Here is a 21,210-nt window from a genome sequence, read left to right on the forward strand (position 1 = left end):
AGGACCAGTTCAGTCAGTCGAAGGAGGGTGTCAGTGGAAGGGTACTGGTCGGTACGGCGGGAAAGGAAGAAGTGGAGGGCTTTGAGGCCTTCGTGATAGGGGATGGAGGTGTATAGGGACTGGATGTTCATGGTGAAGATAAGGCGTTGGGGGCCGGGGAAGCGAAAGTCATGGAGGAAGCGGAGGGCGCGGGTGGTGTCCTGAACGTAGGTAGGGAGTTCTTGGACTAAAGGGGACAGGACCGTGTCGAGGTATGCAGAGATGAGTTTGGTGGGGCAGGAGCAGGCTGAGACAATGGGTCGGCCAGGGCAGTCTGGTGCTGCGCTTTTCCAGCAACACATTTTTCAGTTCTGTTCTCCAGCATCTGCAGTCCTCACTTTCACTTAGGCCTAATTTGTATCATATCTCCTCATAACTAATCCCTGACATACAAGTGTCAATCTTGTAAACCTACAATGTACTCCCTCCAAGGCCAATATATCCTTCCGAAGGTGTAATGCCCAGATCTGTTAACAGTATTCCAAATGGGGTCAAAACAGGGGTTTGTGTAACTGCAGCATAACTCCAGTGCTTAGAAATAAAGGCCAGTATTCCTTTAGCTTTTTTTGATTATTTTTGTTTGTGACATTTTAAAGATCTATGCGCCTGCATCTCCAAATTTCTTCCGATATCCACTGTATTTAACTTCACATCATCTAGAAAGTACCCTGATGTATCCTTTTCAGTCCAAAATGGATAATCCCACACTCACATTGAACTCCATCTGCCACAGTTTTGCCCATTTGCTATCCTCTGTACTCTCCATTATGTTAACTTTGTCTCAGGCAAACAATCCAGTGTTTTAACTTCACACCTGCTAGATTTTGTTCTGCTACTGGAGAATGTTTGCCCAGGTTTATACCTTTAATTTAGTTGACATCTGAAAGCCTTTAGGTGTATTTAGTTCGCCACCTGGCCAGATGATTTTCTTATCGTTCAGCAGAACCTGTGGAATTGATTAAACATGGAAAAGAGTTATTGACGTGAAGGATGTAAAACACTGAGCTAGGGAGAGCAATCAAACACATATCTTCCAGAAACAATACCTGCTAGTCTATTCTGAGCTCAAAGTGTTGACAAGGCATGAACAAGTAACAAGGAAATCTCGAGAGTGGATTATAATTTGGGACTTCACTTTAAATCAAAATTTACACTGCTCATTTACCTATACTTGCTGAAGGAAATAAACTCTGCTGACAAACCTCACTTAATGATCAGAAAATCAACTTTCTAATTTGTTTACATACTTATTTCTGTATAGTATTTAACAATCTTGGGGCTAGATGTGAAAAGCAACTGTCACAAAATATGATCTATTTAAACACTTCATAATTTGACATATACCAAATTATTTGATTTTCTTTGTTAATATGGTGGAATCACCTGTGTCACGTGGGAACAAGACTGGATACCTTGTAATCCTGCAGGGGTTCCATGTTGCAGAGACACAGAAAAAAGTCCCATCACGCTGGTACAATTAGACATATTTGTAGACTAGTGAGCTTAAAAGGACTGAGCTGTTTTAAGACCATAAGACCAGAATAGAATTTTACATAACAGAAGGAGGCTATTTGATCCATCATACCCAGCAGCTTCTGAAAGAGATACCCAACTGGTCTCATTCTCCAGCCCCTTCTCCGTAGCCCTTGAGCTTCATCACTTCCAAATATATATATCCAGCTCTCTGGATCCTCCTATGGAATCTGCCTCGACCACTCTCCCAGGCAGTGAATTCCAAATCCTATCAACTCTCTGAGTAAAGAAGTTTCTCCTCTTGTCAATCATCTCATATAGGAGCAGAGTTAAGTCATTCAGTCCACCATTCAATCATGGCTCATGTGTTTCCAAACCCCATTCTCCTGCCTTCTCCCTATAACCCTTTATCCCCTTACTAATAAATTCTTATCATACAATCATAAAACAACATTAATTTTCTTTGACTGGTAAGAATTGCATTTAGAAGTTTATGGCATCAATGGGGTGGGGGTGAGGGTATTTAACACAGAAAAGAAACTTTATCTATATAACACCTCACATGATCACAGCACACCTTTTACAGTTCCAGTTTCATAGACCGTTTAAAAGGTGGAGCGGTTCAGGGAGTATTTCCAAACTCTGGAGCTTAGGCTGCTGAAGTCATGGCCAATGTTGGAGCGATTAAAACTGAGAATGCATGAAGCTTTTGAGAACAGCAAAGATGTCAGACGATTGTAGGGCAGGAAGAGTTAAAGAAATAGGCAAGGGTGAAACCATGCAGCAATTTAAAAACCAGGATATACATTTTAAAATGAAGAGACTACAAGATTGGGAGCAAATGTAGATAGGTGAGAGCAGGGTGATTGGTGATCAGGACTTGTGAGAAAGGCTGGAGGCAGCACAGTTTTGGAATAAACTGCGGGTTTTAGACAGAATTAGAAGTAGGTGGTTTTAGGGATTTACATTCATATTACTTCAGGGTCAGAGTGAAGGATGTGACAGCATCAAGGTTAGCAGTTCAGCCCAGTTTAATGCTGAGATTAATGCTCTGGTTTTCATACGTACATTGGTCCCATTGTACACTCCAATCTGCACTAGCTTCCCTTTCTGCACATTGACAATGCTGTAGTTGGAAAATTTTCGATCCCCTTCATCATTAAATTCCACTTGTCCAGTGAACCCTTCACGATACTTGGTGGACAGCAGAACCCTACAGGTAATGAACACACAGCTCAGCATTAATATTGTGAAAGCAATTGGAATTAATGAGATTGCGGAGTTCCTGACATCTTGAAATGAAGAATGGTAGAATGTGTGAGCTAACCTGTGGGCTGGTCACTGTGATTGAAGCTTACCGTCAATTCCATGAGATCAATATCTGCTCCTGATTGCAGCTGGAACTGAATTTGGAAATGTACATCACACACCTTACATCACAATGGTGACATAGAGTCGTGATTGGAACCAGGTTGACCTTGTTGACTACGAGGTCATTGATTGGGGTTGTTAACCTGGGCCAATCAGGAAAGCCCTGGCTGAAAAAAAATATCCAGGAGATTTAGTATCTCCACAGTTTAGAAAAAAATAACCAGGAGAGAATATCCTCGAGGTTTTCAGGGAGAGGTGGGCCCCGTGGGGTGTGGAGAGTTTTATTTCTCCCTCTGATTCTATTTTGATTTAATCCCTTCCCCTCCCCCCTCCAACCTTCATTTTTCCCAAAAAAATAACCAGGTGATTAAAATCTTAGTTGAGGACCGACTCTGAGCTGGCTGGCCACAGCCAGTACACTGTGCACTAGGAAATAAAGGGGGACTGGTGACAGAACACCAGCCTCTGTGCAGTGATTTCACGCAGTGAATTCATATTGTTTAGGTGTTAAAGAGTTATTCATAAACTGTTAAAAATTTTATTGAAAAATAGTTTGAAAAACACTAACATTGACAGATAATGAATATTGAGCACCTATCTTTTAATAAAGGCTGCTTCAACCCAGCGGAGAAAAACAAACTGAAAATAAGACAGGAAATATTGTTGGTCCATCAACATTGAAAAGAGGAGAGATTATTAAAGAGAAGTAAAAAATTCAAAAAGAACAAATTAACTTTCATATATATGTGTGCCTTATCACAAAGGGAGTGTAAAGGACGGGGTGAGCATCATCATGGTGTAATGTTGTGAAATGGGAGGAAATGGGCGGTCAGAATAGTTCAAGGTAAAAGGATTGGTACCTGGTAAAAAGATGGGGCCTATTGCTGACAGTGCCCACTGTGAGCTGTGTTTCCAGCCATCACTCTCCCACTTCTAGATGCAAAATGATCCCAGTAAATGGCTGGAAGAACACCCTTGGAAGTGTCCATTTGATGGGTACAAGTGCAGGACTCACAGCTGCCCTGACTCTACAACATGGCAGTAACCAATACAAGAAGCAGCCATTTGCAAAACGCAGCTACATTTAACCTACAATCATTTCATTGGTGGATTACTGTGCAGGGAACGGACCTGGCTCACCTGCTGTGCCAGAAACCTAATCCTACCCTCATTCCCAGTGAGTCAGAAATTTACAATCCAGCCCTTAGACTGGGCAGCACAGTGAGAAAAAGCATAGTCCCCTGGGAACAGTGAGAAAACACATCACAGCACAGGTCAATTTCAGAAAAATATCTGGGAAATTCCTCTACATCACACACACAGGAGATCAAAACTAGTCCAGAAGATCATTCTATGGCTTTCCTGTCCTGTTTAATACCTTCTCCAAATTCCCAATTGTTTGAATAGATTTTGGCTCCTCCCAATACATTTTAACATTTGAACATAACGACTTGACTGAACTTCCCTACCTTTTGAAAAGTGGCCCAGTTTTCCAGATGTTAGTGTTCCCTACACAACCTTTCGGGGGGTCGGTGATGTTTTCCTTCTCAAAGAGCTCATGAATGGACTGTGCCACAATACCCACTGCATCATTGATGTGGGCTGTTTCATTTTTACCATCGATCAGTTGCAAACCAATTACACCTGCATCAGAAATCAAACCACAGCACGTGAACACACAATGATACAGTGAGAGAAAGAACTCAAAGTAACAGTGAGGGGTGACCAGAATGTTACAATGAGAGGTATATCACAGTTTTACAGTGAGAGATGTATCAGTGTTAGTGAGGGGAGTAGGATATATCAGTGTTACAGTGAGGAGTGTATCCGAGTGTTATAATGAGGGCATAACAGTGTTACGGTGAGGGTCGAGAGTGAGTTGCTAGGAAAGCATAGCAGGTCAAGCAGCATCCAAGGAGCAGGAGAATCAACAGGAATCGCGATGAAGGGCTTATGCCCGAAACATCGATTCTCCTGCTCCTCGGATGCTGCCTGACCTGTTGTGTTTTCCCAGCAACACACTCTCGACTCTGATCTGCAGTCCTCATTTTCTCCCTGTTATGGTGAGGGGGGCAGGATATATCAGAGTATATGAAAGTGGGGGTATATGAAAGTGTTACGGTTAAGAGTGTATAGTTAATGAGAGTAACACAATGGGGTACAGGGTATACTGGAATGTTCCACTGAGGGTTGTGGGATATTTCAGAGTGTTACAGTGAAAGGTGTGTGGAACATCAGCCTATTACAGTGAGGGGTGTGGGCTATATCAGAGTGTTACAATTGTGGTGTAGGGTATATCATAGTGTCAGAGTGAGGGATATAGGGTATCTCACAGTGCCACAGTGAGGGATGTGGCATCTATCAGAATGTTACAATGAAGGATGTGGGGTCTCTCGCAGAGTTACAGTGAGGAGTGTATAGTTTATGAGGGAAACACTATGGGGTTTGAGGCATACCAGGGTGTTCCAGTGAGGGGTGTGGGGTATACCAGAGTGTGAAAAATGTGAGATATAGTGGAGTGTTACAGTGAAGGGTGTGGGATATATCAGAGTGTTAAAGTGAGGGGTATGGGTATATTAGAGTGTCACAGTGAGAGGTATGGCGGAGATCATAGTGTCTCAGTGAGCTGTGTGGGGTATATCAGAATTTTACAGTGAGAGATGATCGGTATACCTGAATGTCATAGTGAGGGGTACAGGGTATATCAGCGTGTTACAGTGAGGGGTGTGGGGTATATCAGAGTGTCACAGTGAGGGGTGTGGGATATATCAGTCACAGTGAGTGGTATGGGCAATATCAGAATGTCACAGTGAAGTGTGTGGGATATACCACAATGTTATAATGAAGGGTGTGGTGCATATCAGAGTGTTACAGTTAAGAGTGTATAGTTTATGAGAGTAACACAATGGGATTTGGGGTATACCGGAGTGTTACACTAAGGGGTATCGTGTACACTGGAATGTTCCAGTAAGGGATGTGGGGTATATCAGAGTGTTACAGTGAAAGGTGTGCAGTGTATCAGCGTGTTACAGTGAGGGGTGTGGGGTATATCACAATGTCACAGTGAGGGATGTGGCATCTGTCAGAATGTTACAGTGAGGGGTGTGGGGTCTACCGAAGAAATACAGTGTGGAGTGTATAGTTTATGAGGGAAGCACTATAGGGTTTAAGGTATACCAGAGTGTTTCAGTGAGGGGTGTGGGGTATATCAGAATGACATAGTGAGGTGTGTGGGATATATCAGAGTGTCATAGTGAGGGGTATGGGATATATCAGAGTGTCGCAGTAAGGGGACTGGCATATAGGGTTGGGGAATGGGGGGCTCTACTGAAGAGTTACAGTGAGGAGTTCATAGTTTATGAGAGAAACACTGTGGGGCTTGAGGTATACCAGAGTGTTCCAGTGAGTGGCGTGGGGTATATCAGAGTCTTCCAGTGAGGGATAGATCAGTGTTACAATGAGTTGTGTATCAGTGTTATAGTGGGGGTATAACAAAGTGATACAGTTGGTGGCATGGGGTCTAACAGTTTTGAAGCGAGGGATGTGGAGTACATTAAAGACTTGCAGTGAGGAGTGTATACAATTTGAGATTAAAACGATGGGATGTGGAGTATACCAGGGTGTTCTAGTGAGGAGTCAGGGAATACCAGAATGTTGCGGTGAGGGGTTTGGGGTATACAAGAATGTTACAGTGAATAATGTGTGGTATGTCAGCGTGTTACAGTGACTGGTGTTGGGTGTGTCAGGGTGTCACAGTGAGGGGTGTGGAATATATCACAGTATTCCAGTGAGGGGTGTGGAGAATATCACACCGTCACAGTGAGGGATATGGCACCTATCAGAATATTACAGTGAAAGGTGATGGGTATACGAGAGTGTTATAGTGAAGGATGTGGATTTATAAGAGTGTGGAGTGTGGGCTATATCAGAGTGTTACAGTGGGGGTGTAGGGTATATTGAAGAGTTGCAGTGAAGAGTGTATAGTTTATGAGAGTAACACAATGTGGTGCGGGGTATAACAGAGTGTTACAGTGAGGGGTGAAGGGTATATCAGAGTGTTACAGTGAAGAGTGTGGAATCTATCAAAGTGTGACAGTAAGGGATGTTGGGTATATCACAGTGAAGTGTGTGGAGTATATCAGAGTGTTACATGAGGGGTGTGGAGTATATCAGAGTGTTACAGTGAGGTGTGTGAGGTCTATTGAAGAGTTACAGTGAGGAGTATATAGTTTATGAGAGAAACACTATGGGATTTGAAGCATACCAGTGTGTTCCAGTGAGGGATGTGGGGTATACCAGTGTGTTCCAGTGAGGGGTGTGGGGTATACCAGTGTGTTCCAGTGAGGGATGTGGGGTATACCAGTGTGTTCCAGTGAGGGGTGTGGGGTATATTACAGTGAGGGCTGTGGGGTATATCAAAGTGTCACAGAGAGGGCTGTAGGGTATATCAGAGTGTCACAGAGTGTTATAGTGGGAGGGTATGAGGTGTATCAGAGTGTTATAGTGAGAGGTGAGGAGTATGTCAGAATGTTACAGTGCGGCATGTGGGGTCTGTCAAAGAATTACAGTGAGGAGTGTATAGTGTATGAGAGAGACAATGTAGTTTGGGTGGACTAGAGTGTTACAGTGAGGTGTGTGTGGTATATCAAAATGTTACAGTGAGGGATGTGTATCAGAGTGTTACAGTGAGGGGTGTGGAGTATATCAGAGTGTTGCAGTGAGGGGTGTGGAGTATACCAGAGTGTCACAGTGAGGGATGTGTATCAGAGTGTTACAGTGAGGTGTGTGTGGTATGTTAAAATGTTACAGTGAGGGATGTGTATCAGAGTGTTACAGTGAGGGGTGTGGGGTATATCAGAGTGTTACAGTGAGGGGTGTGTAGTACAATTAGATTGTTACAGTGAGGAGTGTTGGATATATCAGAATGACTGTCAGAGGTGTGGTGTATACGACAGTGTCACAGTGTGGGCTGTGGGATATATAGGAGCGTTACAGTGAGGGATGTGGGGTGTACCAAAGACCTACAGTGAGGAGTGTATAGTTTATGGCAGTAATCTTATGGTGTGTAGGGTGTGAGGGGTGTAGGATACACCAGACTGGTATATCAGAATGGAGAGTCACTGTTTTATGGGGATGTGATCCAGCTGAAATGTTTGGATGTTGTATTGACTTGTTGGGGGAACATTAAAGAGCACAGATTTCAGAATTGTAATTCAGCCATCTTACTGCCTCACCTTCTGGAACATGCTGCATGGCCCTGCCAGATATCTCTCTTTCCCCAACAAGCCAAACATAGCCAGGCCCAGTCATATTCAGGAAGGTTGCTGTCTTGTACATTGTTACAGCATCATCTTCACTAAGAAGAAAGAAAAGGAACATATTTAAACTTGATCAAACTATTATTAGTCTCCAACCTATCAGAACATCACCCACTGAGTCTGGATAGTTAGGTTTGTTTCTTACACAATGTCAAAACAGAATGAAAATCAATTCTACAAAACTTCGCAGTTTTTTAAATCTTTCACAGGGTGTGGGTACCACTGGTTGGGCCAACGTTTATCACCCATCCCTATGTGTCTGTGGGAAGGTTCTGGTGAACTTCCGCAGTCCTTGGAGTCATAGGGACATCACAACGTTATGGGAGGACATGGGGTTATTCCAGGACTTTGACCCAGCAACAATGCAAACAGCGATAATTAGTTCCAAGTCAGGATGGTGGGTGGCTTGGAGGGGAACTTGTTCCCATGTATCTGCTGCTCTTGCTCAGCTATTTTGTAAAGATCACAGGTTTGGAAGGTTCTATCTGCAGTGCATTTATGGGTGATTCACACTTCTATCACTATGCATTGGTGGTGAAGGCACTGAACATAAAAAGGGGTGAAGGGAATAGCAATCAAGCACATTGCTTTGCCCTGGATGGTGTCAAGCTTCTTGATTGTTGTTGGAGACTGCCCTCATCCAGGGCAAGTGGGGAGGATTCCATCACACTCCTGACTTGTGCCTTGTAGATGGTGGACAGGCTTTGGGGAGTCAGGAGGTGAGTTACCAGACCAAACCCCCTCAAAACATACCAAGATGAAAGCCTGGACCCTAACTTTTATCTTATTTAGCGGCAAGTTTAAGGCACTGTGTTCCAGATGTGATTTGATTGTTCAAACTACTATGCTTGATGTGGAGGTGCCAGTGTTGGACTAGGGTGGATAATGTCAGAGGCCATGCAACAGCAGGTTATTGTCCTACAGTTTTATTTGAAATCACAAGCTTTCAGAGTTTTGCTCCTTCATCAGGTGAAGCAAAACACAGTTTATTCTTACACCACAGTTAAAATACAATCAAAATAATTGGCACAATCTTAAATCTAGCAAAATACTTAACAACGTAATATGTCATTTAACTACTACTTATCAACTGTTCCAATACACCAGCATCCCATAAACACCTTGGAAAAGACAATTTAGCAAAACAGTTTCAATCTCATGTGCTGTCTTCTCACTCTAGCAGCAGTGGCAGAACTCAAACTTTCAGCTACAGCAGAGACAGAACTGTGCCTAGCAGTTTCAACAGCCAGCTTCAACTTCAACAACTGAAAGCAAAACTAAAATCCTCGGACTGTGTGAGCCTGATTCCACCCACTCATGCTCCTTTTGCTTAAATATTTTTAAAAACCTAAGCTATTTACTCTGACTTCCATGAATCAGACACCTCTGACACCTTTGACAACATCGTTCTTCAAGATAAACTGGACAGGACAAATCTCTCTTAAAGGCACATCTCTTCACACCTTGGGCATACTCTTGTAGTCACTGTATTTATATGGATGGCCAAGTTGAGTTTCAGCTCAATGCTAACCCCAGGCAAGGTTCCCTGCAATTTCTCTGGTTGCTGTGAGGTCTGTGCACAGCAATGCAGCCATACATCAACATGTCAAATGACTTGCTTGGAGCTTCCCAACAGCCATGCAGCTTAGAGACAATGTGTCTCGATAGTGGAGGATTCAGTGTTGATGCTGTCTCAGAGCTTCGAGAGATGATGAATCAATTCTCTCTCATTAGAGATGGTCACTTTCTAGCGTTTGTGTGGCACAAATGTTATGTCACTTATCAGCTCCAAAGTGGATGTTGGCCAGATCTCGTTGTTAATGAACATGAGCTGCTTCAGTCTCTGAAAAGCACTCAATATTGTGCAATCATTAGTGAACATCATCACCGTTGACTTTATAATGAAGTGAAGGACATTGAAGAAGCAGATGAAAATGGATGGGCCAGGGACTTTTACCCTGAGGAACTCATATAGCAATATCCTGGAACTGAGATGATTGACCAACAACAACCATAGTCCCCTTACTTTATGCGAGGTATGACTCCAATCAAGGGAGGATTTTCCCCTTGATTACCACTGAGTTTACTAGGGATATATGATTCAACACTCAGTCAAATCTGCCAGACGTCATTTTGGTCACTCTCATTTCATCTCTGGAATTCAGCTTTTTTTGACCATGTTTGAACCAATGCTGTAATGAAATCATGAGCTGAGTGGACCTGGCAGAATATAAACAGGGCAGCGAGCAAATGGATTTAGGACCATTCGGCGCAGCCATTTTGGCGCGAGCCTTTTGGCGCAGCCTATTTTGCTGCAGACCCATTTAGGTGCAGAACTATTTTGGCGCAGATATACGGTACTCATCAACAAAAATCAACATAATAATAGAATTATTAAATAGGCTGCGCCAAACAGGCCAAAATGGCTGTGCTGAATGGTCCCACTCCGTGAGCAAGTTATTCCTGTGTATGTGCCATTTGTTAGCAGTGTTGACAGTTTCTTCCATTATTTTGTTGATGATTAAAAATAAAATGGTAGGGCAATAATTAGCCAACTCAGATTTATTCTCTTTTTTGTTGGACATACCTACCTGGACATTTTTCACATTGCTGGGTAGATACCTGTGCATAGCTGTATTGGAACAACTTGACGAGGAGAAAGGCCATGAGATGTAGAAGTAGAATTAGACCTTTTGGCCCATGGAGTCTGCTCCATCATTCAATCATGGCTGGGATGTTTCTCAAAAGCGCAGCAGGTCAGGCAGCATCCAAGGAGCAGGAGAATCGACGTTTCGGGCATGAGCCCTTCTTCAGGAATTTGGGGCTGGGGTCATTCCCAAAAGAAGCAGCCTGCTGTACTGTGAGGAAGCAGGTTGGCCTGAAATTTGATTTGAAATGCTCAGTGATGAATAAACGGTGGACGCCCAATTGATCAATTTATTTTTTGGCCTGTTTCACTTCATTAACCTTTGCTGTTCCATCCAGCTCGGTCTTAAGTACACTCAGTGATTTGGATACTGAGTGTAGCAGAGGTCTAATGGATATTGGGAGTGCACTGTGGGCAGTAATGGATATTGAAAGTGTGACAGTGAAATAATGGAGAGCATCAGTATGGCTGGGGCACTAATGGATATTCAGGGTTTGACATGGCAGTGCTTATTATTGCGTATACCAGGGGCAGCAATATATGTTAATGGTATGATGGAACAGCAAAGGTTAATGAAGTGAAACAGGCCAAAAAATAAATTGATCGATTGGGCGTCCACCGTTTATTCATCACTGAGCATTTCAAATCAAATTTGTTCCATTCTGGAAGATTTAAACCAGTTGTCAGCTCCCTTCGCTTCTTCCACAAGGTGGCAGCAGTGTGTTCCATTGCCAATGGATCTGTACCAACTCACCAAGTCTCCTTCAACAACGTTGTCTCATTGCTGCTGGGTAAGAATCCTGGTAGCTGTGCAGCATCACAGCCTAATGTCTGTACTGCACCAACATTTATACAGACATCCTGACCAGGAAAATTTTAAATGCAAATAATGGAAACATGTATCTTGATAATTCTAAGTGATGGGGCTGCAATTATTTCCTTTAGTAGCTTCTGCTTTGGAAGAAGTAGTGTACACTGTCTTGGAAATAAATGGCCTTTGTAGTTTTTGTGGATGGCTAGCTTATGTCTTGTTATTATAAAAAACCCTAGATCCAATCTAGGAAAAGGGTGATGGCAGCAGCCGGTTGTAGGCATCAAAATCCTACTCTTGTCAGTTCCAGAGACGTGTCTGACTTCATCTGAGGAAAAATAACTCCTCCAACTTTCAGGCCAACCTGCTTCCTCACAGTACAGCAGGCTGCCTCTTTTGGGAATGACCCCAGCCCCAACTTCCCGAAGCCAGCGCCCAGGGGTGGGGGGGTTGAGGTAAAAACTTGGCCAATCCTTCAGTGCCTCCACTGTTTTAACGATAGTGATCAACTATGAGCATTTACACTGACTAATCAAGATTGTCACTGAAACAAAAGAGCAATGTGATGTGACTGAATCAACTCAAACAATTCCTGAACTTAAAAATAAGCCATAAATGGGATACAATAATTCATAACAAAGTATTACTTTAATTTAGTTTATTTTAACAAGGGTTAGTTCATAACTTGGTGGTATTATCAATGGTCTATTAATCCAGAGACTCTGGTAATAATCAGCAGCCCAGGTTCGAATAGAGTCACAGAGATGTATAGCACAGAAACAGACCCTTCGGTCCAACCTGTCCATGCCAACCAGATATCCCAACCCAATCTAGTCCCACCTGCCAGCACCTGGCCCATATCCCTCCAAACCCTTCCTATTCATATACCCATCTAAATACCTTTTAAATGTTGTCATTGTACCAGTCACTACCACTTCCTCTGGCAGCTCATTTCATACACGTACCACCCTCTGTATGAATCGTTGCTCCTCAGGTCTCTTTTATATCTTTCCCCTCTCACCCTAAACCTATGCCCTCTAGTTCTAGACTCCTCCACCGCAGGGAAAAGACCTTGTCTCTTTACCCTATCTATGTCCTTCATGATTTTATAAACCTCTCTAAGGTCACCCGTCAGCCTCCGACGCTCCAGGGAAAACAGTCCCAGCCTGTTCAGCCCCTCCCTTTCGCTCAAATCCTCCAATCCTGGCAACATCCTTGTAAATCTTTTCTGAACTCTTAAGTTTCACAACATCCTTCCGATAGGAAGGAGACCAGAATTGCATGTAATATTCCAAAAGTGGCCTAACCAATGTCCTGTACAGCCACAATATGACCTCCCAACTCCTGTACTCAATACTCTGACCAATAAAAGAAAGCATACCAAACACTTTCTTCACTATCCTATCTACCTGCGACTCCACTTTCTACCTGCACTCCAAGGTCTCTTTGTTCAGCATTACTCCTTAAGACCTTACCATTAAGTGTATAAGTCCTGCTAAGATTTGCTTTCCCAAAATGCAACACCTCACATTTATCTAAATTAAACTCCATCTGCCACTTCTCAGCCCATTGGCCCATCTGATCAAGATCCCATTGTAATCTGAGGTAACCTTCTTCTCTGTCCACTACACCTCCAATTTTGGTGTCATCTGCAAACTTACTAACTATACTGCTTATGCTCACATCCAAATCATTTATATAAATGATGAAAAGTAGTGGACCCAGCACCAATCCTTGTGACACTCCACTGGTCACAGGCCTCCAGTCTGAAAAATAACTCTCCACCACCACTCTCTGTCGTCTACCTTTGATCCAGTTCTGTATTCAAATACCTAGTTCTCTCTGTATTCCATGAGATCTAACCTTGCTAACCACATACTGACTCAGAAAATTTTCTTGTACGCACTTAAAAAAATTCCTCTCCATCTAAACCCTTAACACTATGGCAGTCCCAGTCTATGTTTGGAAAGTTAAAATCCCCTACCATAACCACCCTATGATTCTTACAGATAACAGAGATCTCCATACAAATTTGTTTCTCAATTTCCCTCTGACTATTTGGGGTCTATAATTCAATCCCAATAAGGTGATCATCCCTTCCATCCGAATAACTTCCCTGAATGTATTTCCGGGAATATCCTCCCTCCGTACTGATTTGGAGATGCCCGGTGTTGGACTGGATTTACAGAATCATACATGGATTCATGCAGTTTTTGCACAAAGTAAAATGTAATTCTGTAAGTCCATTTTTTAGATTAGAGTCAGTCTGACCATTGTGGTACAGACAGTCTCACACAGGGCAGCTCACACCTTCAAAACATTATCTGGGCCGACATGACACCAATTGTTAAAGTTCACTTGAGAATGTAACTTCTAAATGTTCTGTGATTTACATATGATAGAACTGAAACCAACATGTTCACTCTAAAAGATGAGAGACTTAGCAAACAATCCAGGTCTTCCTCAATATATAATTTCAGTTACATCACACTGTAAACTTCTGCGATAAATTCGGTGTCTTATGACCTTATACTCCACACCCACCTGATGAAGGAGCAGCGCTCTGAAAGCTAGTGCTTCCAAATAAACTTGTTGGACTATAACCTGGTGTTGTGTGATTTTTAATTTTGAACTCCCTCAGTATAGCTGTAATGCTATCCCTATTCAAAAACACCACTCCCCCTCCTCTCTTGCCTCCCTTTCTATCCTTCCTGTAGCATTCGTATCCTGGAACATTAAGCTGTCAGTCCTGCCCATCCCTGAGCCATGTTTCTGTAATTGCTATGATATCCCAGTCCCATGTTCCTAACCATGCCCTGAGTTCATCTGCCTTCCCTGTTAGGCCCCTTGCATTGAAATAAATATAGGTGAAAGCAAATATTGCAGATGCTGGAGATTAGAGTCAAGATTAGAGTGATGCTGGAAAAGCACAGCAGGTCAGGCAGTATCCCAGGAGCAAGAAAATTGACATTTCGGGCAAAAGCCCTTCAATAGGAATGATGAAGGGTTTTTGTCCGAAATGTCGATTCTCCTGCTCCCTGGATGCTGCCTGACCTGCTACGCTTTTCCAGCAACACATTTTCAGTTCTAATCTCCAGCATCTGCAGACCTCACTTTTTCCCTACTTTGTTCTCTGCCTTGTCCCTGCCTGTCCTGACTGTTTGACTCACTTCTGTTCTCAACTGTACCAGTCTCAGATTGATCTCTTTCCTCACTATCTCCCTGCGTTCTCCCCCCCACCTGACTAGTTTAAATCCTCCCAAGCAGCTCTAGCAAATCCCCCAGCAGTATATTAGTCCCCTCCCAATTCAGGTGCAATCTGCATTTCTTGTACAGGTCACTTCTACTGCAAAAGAGATTGCAATGATCCAAAAATGTGAACCTTTCTCCCATACACCAGCTCCTCAGCCATGCATTCATCTGCTCTATCCTCCTAATCCTGCCCTCACTAGCTCGTAGCACTGGGAGTAATCCAGATATTACTATTCTCCAGGACCTTCTTTTTAAATTCCTGCCTAATTCTCCATTCAGAATCTCACCCTTTCCCCTTCCTACGTTGTTGGTTCCAATGTGTACAATGACCTCCTGCTGGGCCACCTCTCCCCCGTGAGAACATTCTGCACCCTCTCTGAGACATCCTTGATCCTGGCACCAGGGAAACAACACATCATTCTGCTTTTTCTCTGCTGGTCACAGAAACATCTGTCTGTGCCTTGGACTAGAGAGTCCCCTTACACAATTGATCTCTTGGAACCCAACATATACCTAATTGTATTTGAGCCAGTCTCAATATCAGAAACTTGGATGTTTGTGCTACATTCCCCTGAGAATCCATCACCCCCTACATTTTCCAAAACAGCATACCTGTTTGAAATGGGGATAGCCACAGGAGACTCCTGCACTACCTGCCTACCTTTCTTACCTTTCCTGGAGTTAACCCTATTATGTGACTGTATCTGTGACTTTTCTCCCTTCCTATAACTGCCTTCCATCACACCCTCTTACTCTTGTAAATTCCTCGCTGCCTCTAACTATCGCTCCGACCGTTCCATTCAATCTGATAGGATTTGCAACCAAAGGCATTTATTGCAGATATAATCTCAGTAACACATAAACTCTCCCTAAACTCCCACATCCAACAAGAGCATATCATTCTACTAAGGGCCATTTTTGCTTCTTCCAATCTGCAGACCCAGAAAATAGCCCCATCTTATTCCTCTACAAACACTGTTCCAAAGTTAATTTAATACTTATGGCTTATATTTTTAAGTTTAATCAAGAGACATATCTTAATAAAACACATAATCAAGAAAGAACCCACTCTACACACTATTGTGGATTTACAGCAAAGCTACACTTAAACCTATCCACTTATCTGTCTCTGTGGTATGACTTCTCCCAAACAGGTTCCTCCAAGATTAGTTGTGAATTTTGCTGTTTGTTAATTTTCCCAGCTGCACTCCGATGTCCAGTGATACATGAATTTAAACAGCAAAGGCAGTAACTGTGCAGGTTCACTGCTGTGTCAGTTAGCAGTGTGGGTTTCTTTCTCTCTCTGTCTCCTGCACTAACTTCACCATGTGCTGCCTTTGTGTGTTCCTTTCCCTTTTAATAGTGCCATTGTTTTGAGTTATTTTTTCCCCAAAGTTCCAAAACAATGCAACAACATATAAAACAGTAATTGCTGCTCCTGGAATTCGAGGAAATCACCTCCAGCACCTAAAATACCTCAAAAAAAGGAGCAGCCTGTTACAGCCAGAAATTTTTCCCACCCTCCATCTTGGATTACCCAGAATCCTCCATGGCATTTGGTGGAATTTGAATTCATTCAAAATGATTGACCATGAAACTGTTGTTGATTTTCTGAAAAGCCTGTCTGGTTCATTAAAATGCCACCCTTATCTGTTCTGGCCTACATGTCATTGACTCTTGATTGCCCTTTTGCCAATTAGGGATCAGCAATAAATATTGGCCTAGCCGGTGACACCCACTTGAATGAATAAAAGAAAACCAATGGATAAAACAAAACAACAGAATAAAGCAGAGAGAAGCATTCTGCAGGGTTAGTTGGCTTGTTATCGTACGTGCAAAACTATCTTAACAAACTCTCAGGAACAGAGTTAGGTACAAAGAGAATCAAAGGAACAAGTGCAGCTTTCAGACTCAAATGAGACAGCAGTGAACAGACAGATTTGTTGGAAGAGTTATGTATCTAGACAGACTGTGCAGAATTGCTGCCAGCTACAACAGTCTCCTGTTGCAGAAAGTTGGCTTCAGACAGCCTAGCCCTGATGAAAGACATAAGTTACATAAAGGGATATGAAAATACTAACAATGATCTAACTCTTGAGGTTAATCTGACCACAGCAGAGTACGGTAGAACAGAGAAGTCTTTAATTGATCTGGAGTGTTTTATTACATGAGAGAGCCATTGCATAAGTGCCAATAGGAAGTATCACAGTAATGAAGGGAGTGAGAGAGCCTTACTCTAGGCTAAGGACAAATGGGATCCCGAGGACAAGCTTGTTACAGGTTAACGTTGCTGGAAATAGATGGCATCAGGAAGAGAATTGGAAACAGATGAACTCTAGATGATTGTTCTGGTTAAAAACAGATTTAGGGAAATGAAGCTGGAAATAGACAATCAATCAGTGTGGAAATGGAGCTGGGTACATCCCGACACTGGGATTAGTGCTTGATAAAGGCCAATGCAGGAGCTTAGAGCTGGGTACAAACTGACACTAGGAGTGGAGTTGGTATGGGTAGACACTGGGACGCTGAGCTACTCTTGTTAATATTTCTTGTCTTATGGTTACAGATGACTGCATGTGGGAATCCATTTGAAATCTGAATTCAATTAAATCTGGAAAGCCAGCCTAGTGGAGACCATGATGGAACATTGTAGAGGCCTCAATGATGTGGGCTATGGGGAGAAATGTGGCAGAATCACACAAGCTGTCCGGTGAGACCTATCTCATCATTGGTAATAACTCGTGGGACCTTTTAAGTGAGTTCAGGATGTTGAGGTGAAATTCTCACCAGGGCCTGATGTTTTAGACAACAGACCATAAGATACAGGAGTAGAATTTGGCCCATTGGGTCTGCTCAACCACTTGATCATGTCTGTTAAGTTTTTCAACCTCATTCTCCTGCCTTGTCTGCATAATCCTTACTGATCAAGAACCAATCTACCTCTATCTTAAATATTGCATACAGTTCTGGGGACTGCATTATAGGAAGGATGTGGAAGCTTTGGAAAGGGTACAGAGGAGATTTACAAGGATGTTGCCTGGTAATGGAGGGAAGATCTAATGAGGAAAGGCCGAGGGACTTGAGGCTGTTTTCGTTAGAGAGAAGAAGGTTGAGAGGTGACTAATTGAGACATATAAGATAATCAGAGGGTTAGATAGGGTGGATAGTGAGAGCCTTTTCCCTCAGATAGTGATGTATAGCATGAGGGGACATATCCTTAAATTGAGGGAAGATAGATATAGGACAGATGTCAGAGGTAGTTTCTTTACTCAGTGAGTAGTAGGGGCGTGGAACGTACTGCCTGCAACAGTAGTAGACTCGGCAAGTTTAAGGGCATTTAAATAATCATCGGATAAACATATGGAATAGTGTAGGATAGATGGGCTTCAGATTGTTTTCACAGGGCCTGTACTGTTCTGTAACATTCTATGTTCTAAATGTCCTCCATGACTTGTCTTCCACAGCCCTCTACGGCAATGAGTTCCATAGATTAACCACCCACTGGCTGAAGAATTTCCTCCTCATCTCAGTTCTAAAGAGTAAACCTTTCACTTTAAGACTGTGCCTCGGGAGACTGTGTCTCCTCCCAGTGGAAACATCTTCTCCACAGTCTCTCTATCCAGGCCTCTCGGTATACTGTACATTTCAACTAGATGCCCCCCTCATCCTTCTAAATTCTATGGAGCACAGACCCAAAGTCCTCAAGTGTTTCTCCTCATATGACAAGCTCTTCATCCCCAGGATCAATCTTGTAAACCTCCTCTGGCTCCTCTCCAACACCAGCACATTTTTCCCACAGGATACAGGACCAAAAACTGTTGGCAATATTCCAAATGCAGTCTGAGCAGACCCTTATACAGTCTCAGTACATCTTTGCTCTTGTATTCGAGCCCTCTTGAAATGAGTGCCCACATTGCATTTGCCTTCCTACCTGCCAACTGAACCAACATGTTAATCTGAAGAGAATTCTGAACCATGACTGGCAAGTCACTTTGTGCTGCACATTTCAAAGCCTTTCCCCATTTAGAAAATAGTCTACACCTCTATTCTTTCTACCAAAATGCATGAACTCACACTTTCCCACCTTGAATTCCATCTGCCATTTCCTTGCCCACTTCCCCAGCTTGTCAAAGTTCTTCTGCAGCCTCCCCGCCTCCTCAACATTACCTGTCGCTCCACTATCTTTGTGTCATCTGCAAACTTAGCAACAATGCTCTCAGTTCTTTCATCCAGATCATTAATGTATATTTGTATAACATTGATCGGATCATTGAGTCATACAGCACGGAAACAGACCCTTCGGTTCAACTATTCCATGCTGACTATGGTCCCAACAGTGATCTCTGCAGAATGAGTCATTGGCTGACATCCTGAAAAAGACTCCTTTATCCTCACTCATTGCCTTCTGCCAGTCAGCCAATTCTCAATCCATACCAGAACCTTGCCATGGGCTCTGACCTTATTTAACTGTCTCCTATGCGGCAACTTGTCAAAATCCTTCTGGAAATCCAAACAGATCACGCCATTGACTCTGCTATGTCTTGTTACTTCCTCAAGAATTCTAACAGATTTGTCGGGCTATTAAGGGGTCTATTGCTCATTAATAGCCACATTGATGTATATCACATCTCATTAATTTGCAGCTTTCCAACCTACCATCTCTCATGAGAAAACTGAAAACTAATATTACAATAATGTGTGTGGGTATGTACTGATTTCAGCTCACCACAGTCTGTGAACAGTTCCTATGCTGGTCAGCACAAAACAGCAGAAGTCCATAAGAAACAGGACTGGGTGCAGGTTATTCAGCCCCTGAGCCTGCTCTGCCATTCAATACGATCATCTCCGATCTGACATTCCTCATGTCCACTTTTCTGCCCTTTCCCCATAATCCTTGATTCCCAACTGATCAAGACTCAAACTATCTCAGCTTGAAATACACACTCTGCCCCCACAGCTCTCTGTGGCATGGTGCTCCAAAAAATCTCAACCATTTTAAATTGGTGTCCTTTTATTCTGAGACTATGCCTTCCAGTCCTAGACTCTCTCATCTGGAGAAACATCCTCATCCATTGAACGTACCAAGCCTGTTAAGAATCCTCTATGTTTCGATGAGATTTCCTCCCATTCTTTAAACTCAATGAGTACAGTCCTAACCTGCTTAACATTTAATCATAAAACAATCCGTCCACACCAGGGTTTATTCAAGTGAAGCGTCCAATAAAATAAATAAGGGAACCAAAACTGCTCACGGTATTCCAGATGTGGTCTCACCAGCACCTTGTATAGTTGCAGTAAAACTTCCCTACTCTTACACTCCAACTCCCTTGAAATAAGGGCCAACATTCCATGAGCCTTCCTGATTACCTGCTGCACCTGTGTGCTGGTTTTCTGCTATTTTCTTGCTCCCCATACCTCGGAGCGGATCCATGAACACCAGCTGCATGCACTCCCTGCCCACAGACACTGACATCTGGCAGGATCCTCAGCATCCTCATCTTACATCTCTGACACAGGTACAGGGCTGTGTGCAGGTGACATCAGCAACTAGCATTGAAATGCTGCTGCAAGGGGCTGAAACAGACCCAACAATACAACATTGGTTCGGCCACTTTTGGAATATTGTGTGCAATTTGGCCTCCCTCCTATCGGAAAGATGTTGTGAAACTTGAAAGGGTTCAGAAAAGATTGACACAGATGTTGCCAGGGTTAAACAAAAAAAAACAACAAAGAAAATTTACAGCCCAGGAACAGGCCCTTCGGCCCTCCAAGCCTGAGCCAATCCAAATGTACTGTCTAACCCTAAGCATCTGTATCCCTCTGCTCCCCACCTACTCATGCATCTGTCCAGACGCATCTTAAGTGAATCTACCGTGCCTGCCTCTACCACCTCTGCTGGCAACGCGTTCCAAATACTCACCACCCTCTGTGTGAAGTACTTGCCGTGTGTATCCCCCTTTCCACCTCTCACATTGAAAGCGTGACCTCTCGTTATTGAATTTACTGCAAAAAATACGGAGGTATGGCATTGAGGGTGAGTTGGAGGTTTGGATTAGGAGTTGGCTGGCTGGAAGAAGACAGAGGGTAGTAGTTGATGGCAAAGGTTCATCTTGGAGTGCCGTCACTAGCGGTGTTCCGCAAGGATCTGTTTTGGGACCATTGCTGTTTGTCACTTTTATAAATGACCTGGAGGAGGGGTTAGAAAGTTGGATGAGCAAGTTTGCGGATGATACGAAAGTAGGAGGAGTTGTAGACAGTGAGGAAGGATATAGCAGGTTACAACGGGATATAGATAAGCT

The 21,210-nt window shown here is 43.1% G+C and overlaps 1 protein-coding gene across 1 annotated transcript in view; it reads right to left on the reverse strand.

Moving 5' to 3' along the window:
• grin1a (glutamate receptor, ionotropic, N-methyl D-aspartate 1a) overlaps window positions 1–21,210 on the reverse strand; it is a 185,550-nt gene that overhangs the window by 67,560 nt on the left and 96,780 nt on the right. Inside the window, exons 6-9 of the mRNA XM_043719686.1 lie at window positions 8,118–8,239; window positions 4,353–4,527; window positions 2,581–2,725; window positions 902–985 (exon numbers count right to left, since the gene is read on the reverse strand). Of these exons, the coding sequence (XP_043575621.1) occupies window positions 902–985; window positions 2,581–2,725; window positions 4,353–4,527; window positions 8,118–8,239 (526 nt within the window). The remainder of the gene's footprint in view (window positions 1–901; window positions 986–2,580; window positions 2,726–4,352; window positions 4,528–8,117; window positions 8,240–21,210) is intronic.

This window comes from Chiloscyllium plagiosum, chromosome 30, assembly GCF_004010195.1.
Source record: "Chiloscyllium plagiosum isolate BGI_BamShark_2017 chromosome 30, ASM401019v2, whole genome shotgun sequence".
NCBI classification, from domain to species: Eukaryota; Metazoa; Chordata; class Chondrichthyes; order Orectolobiformes; family Hemiscylliidae; genus Chiloscyllium; species Chiloscyllium plagiosum.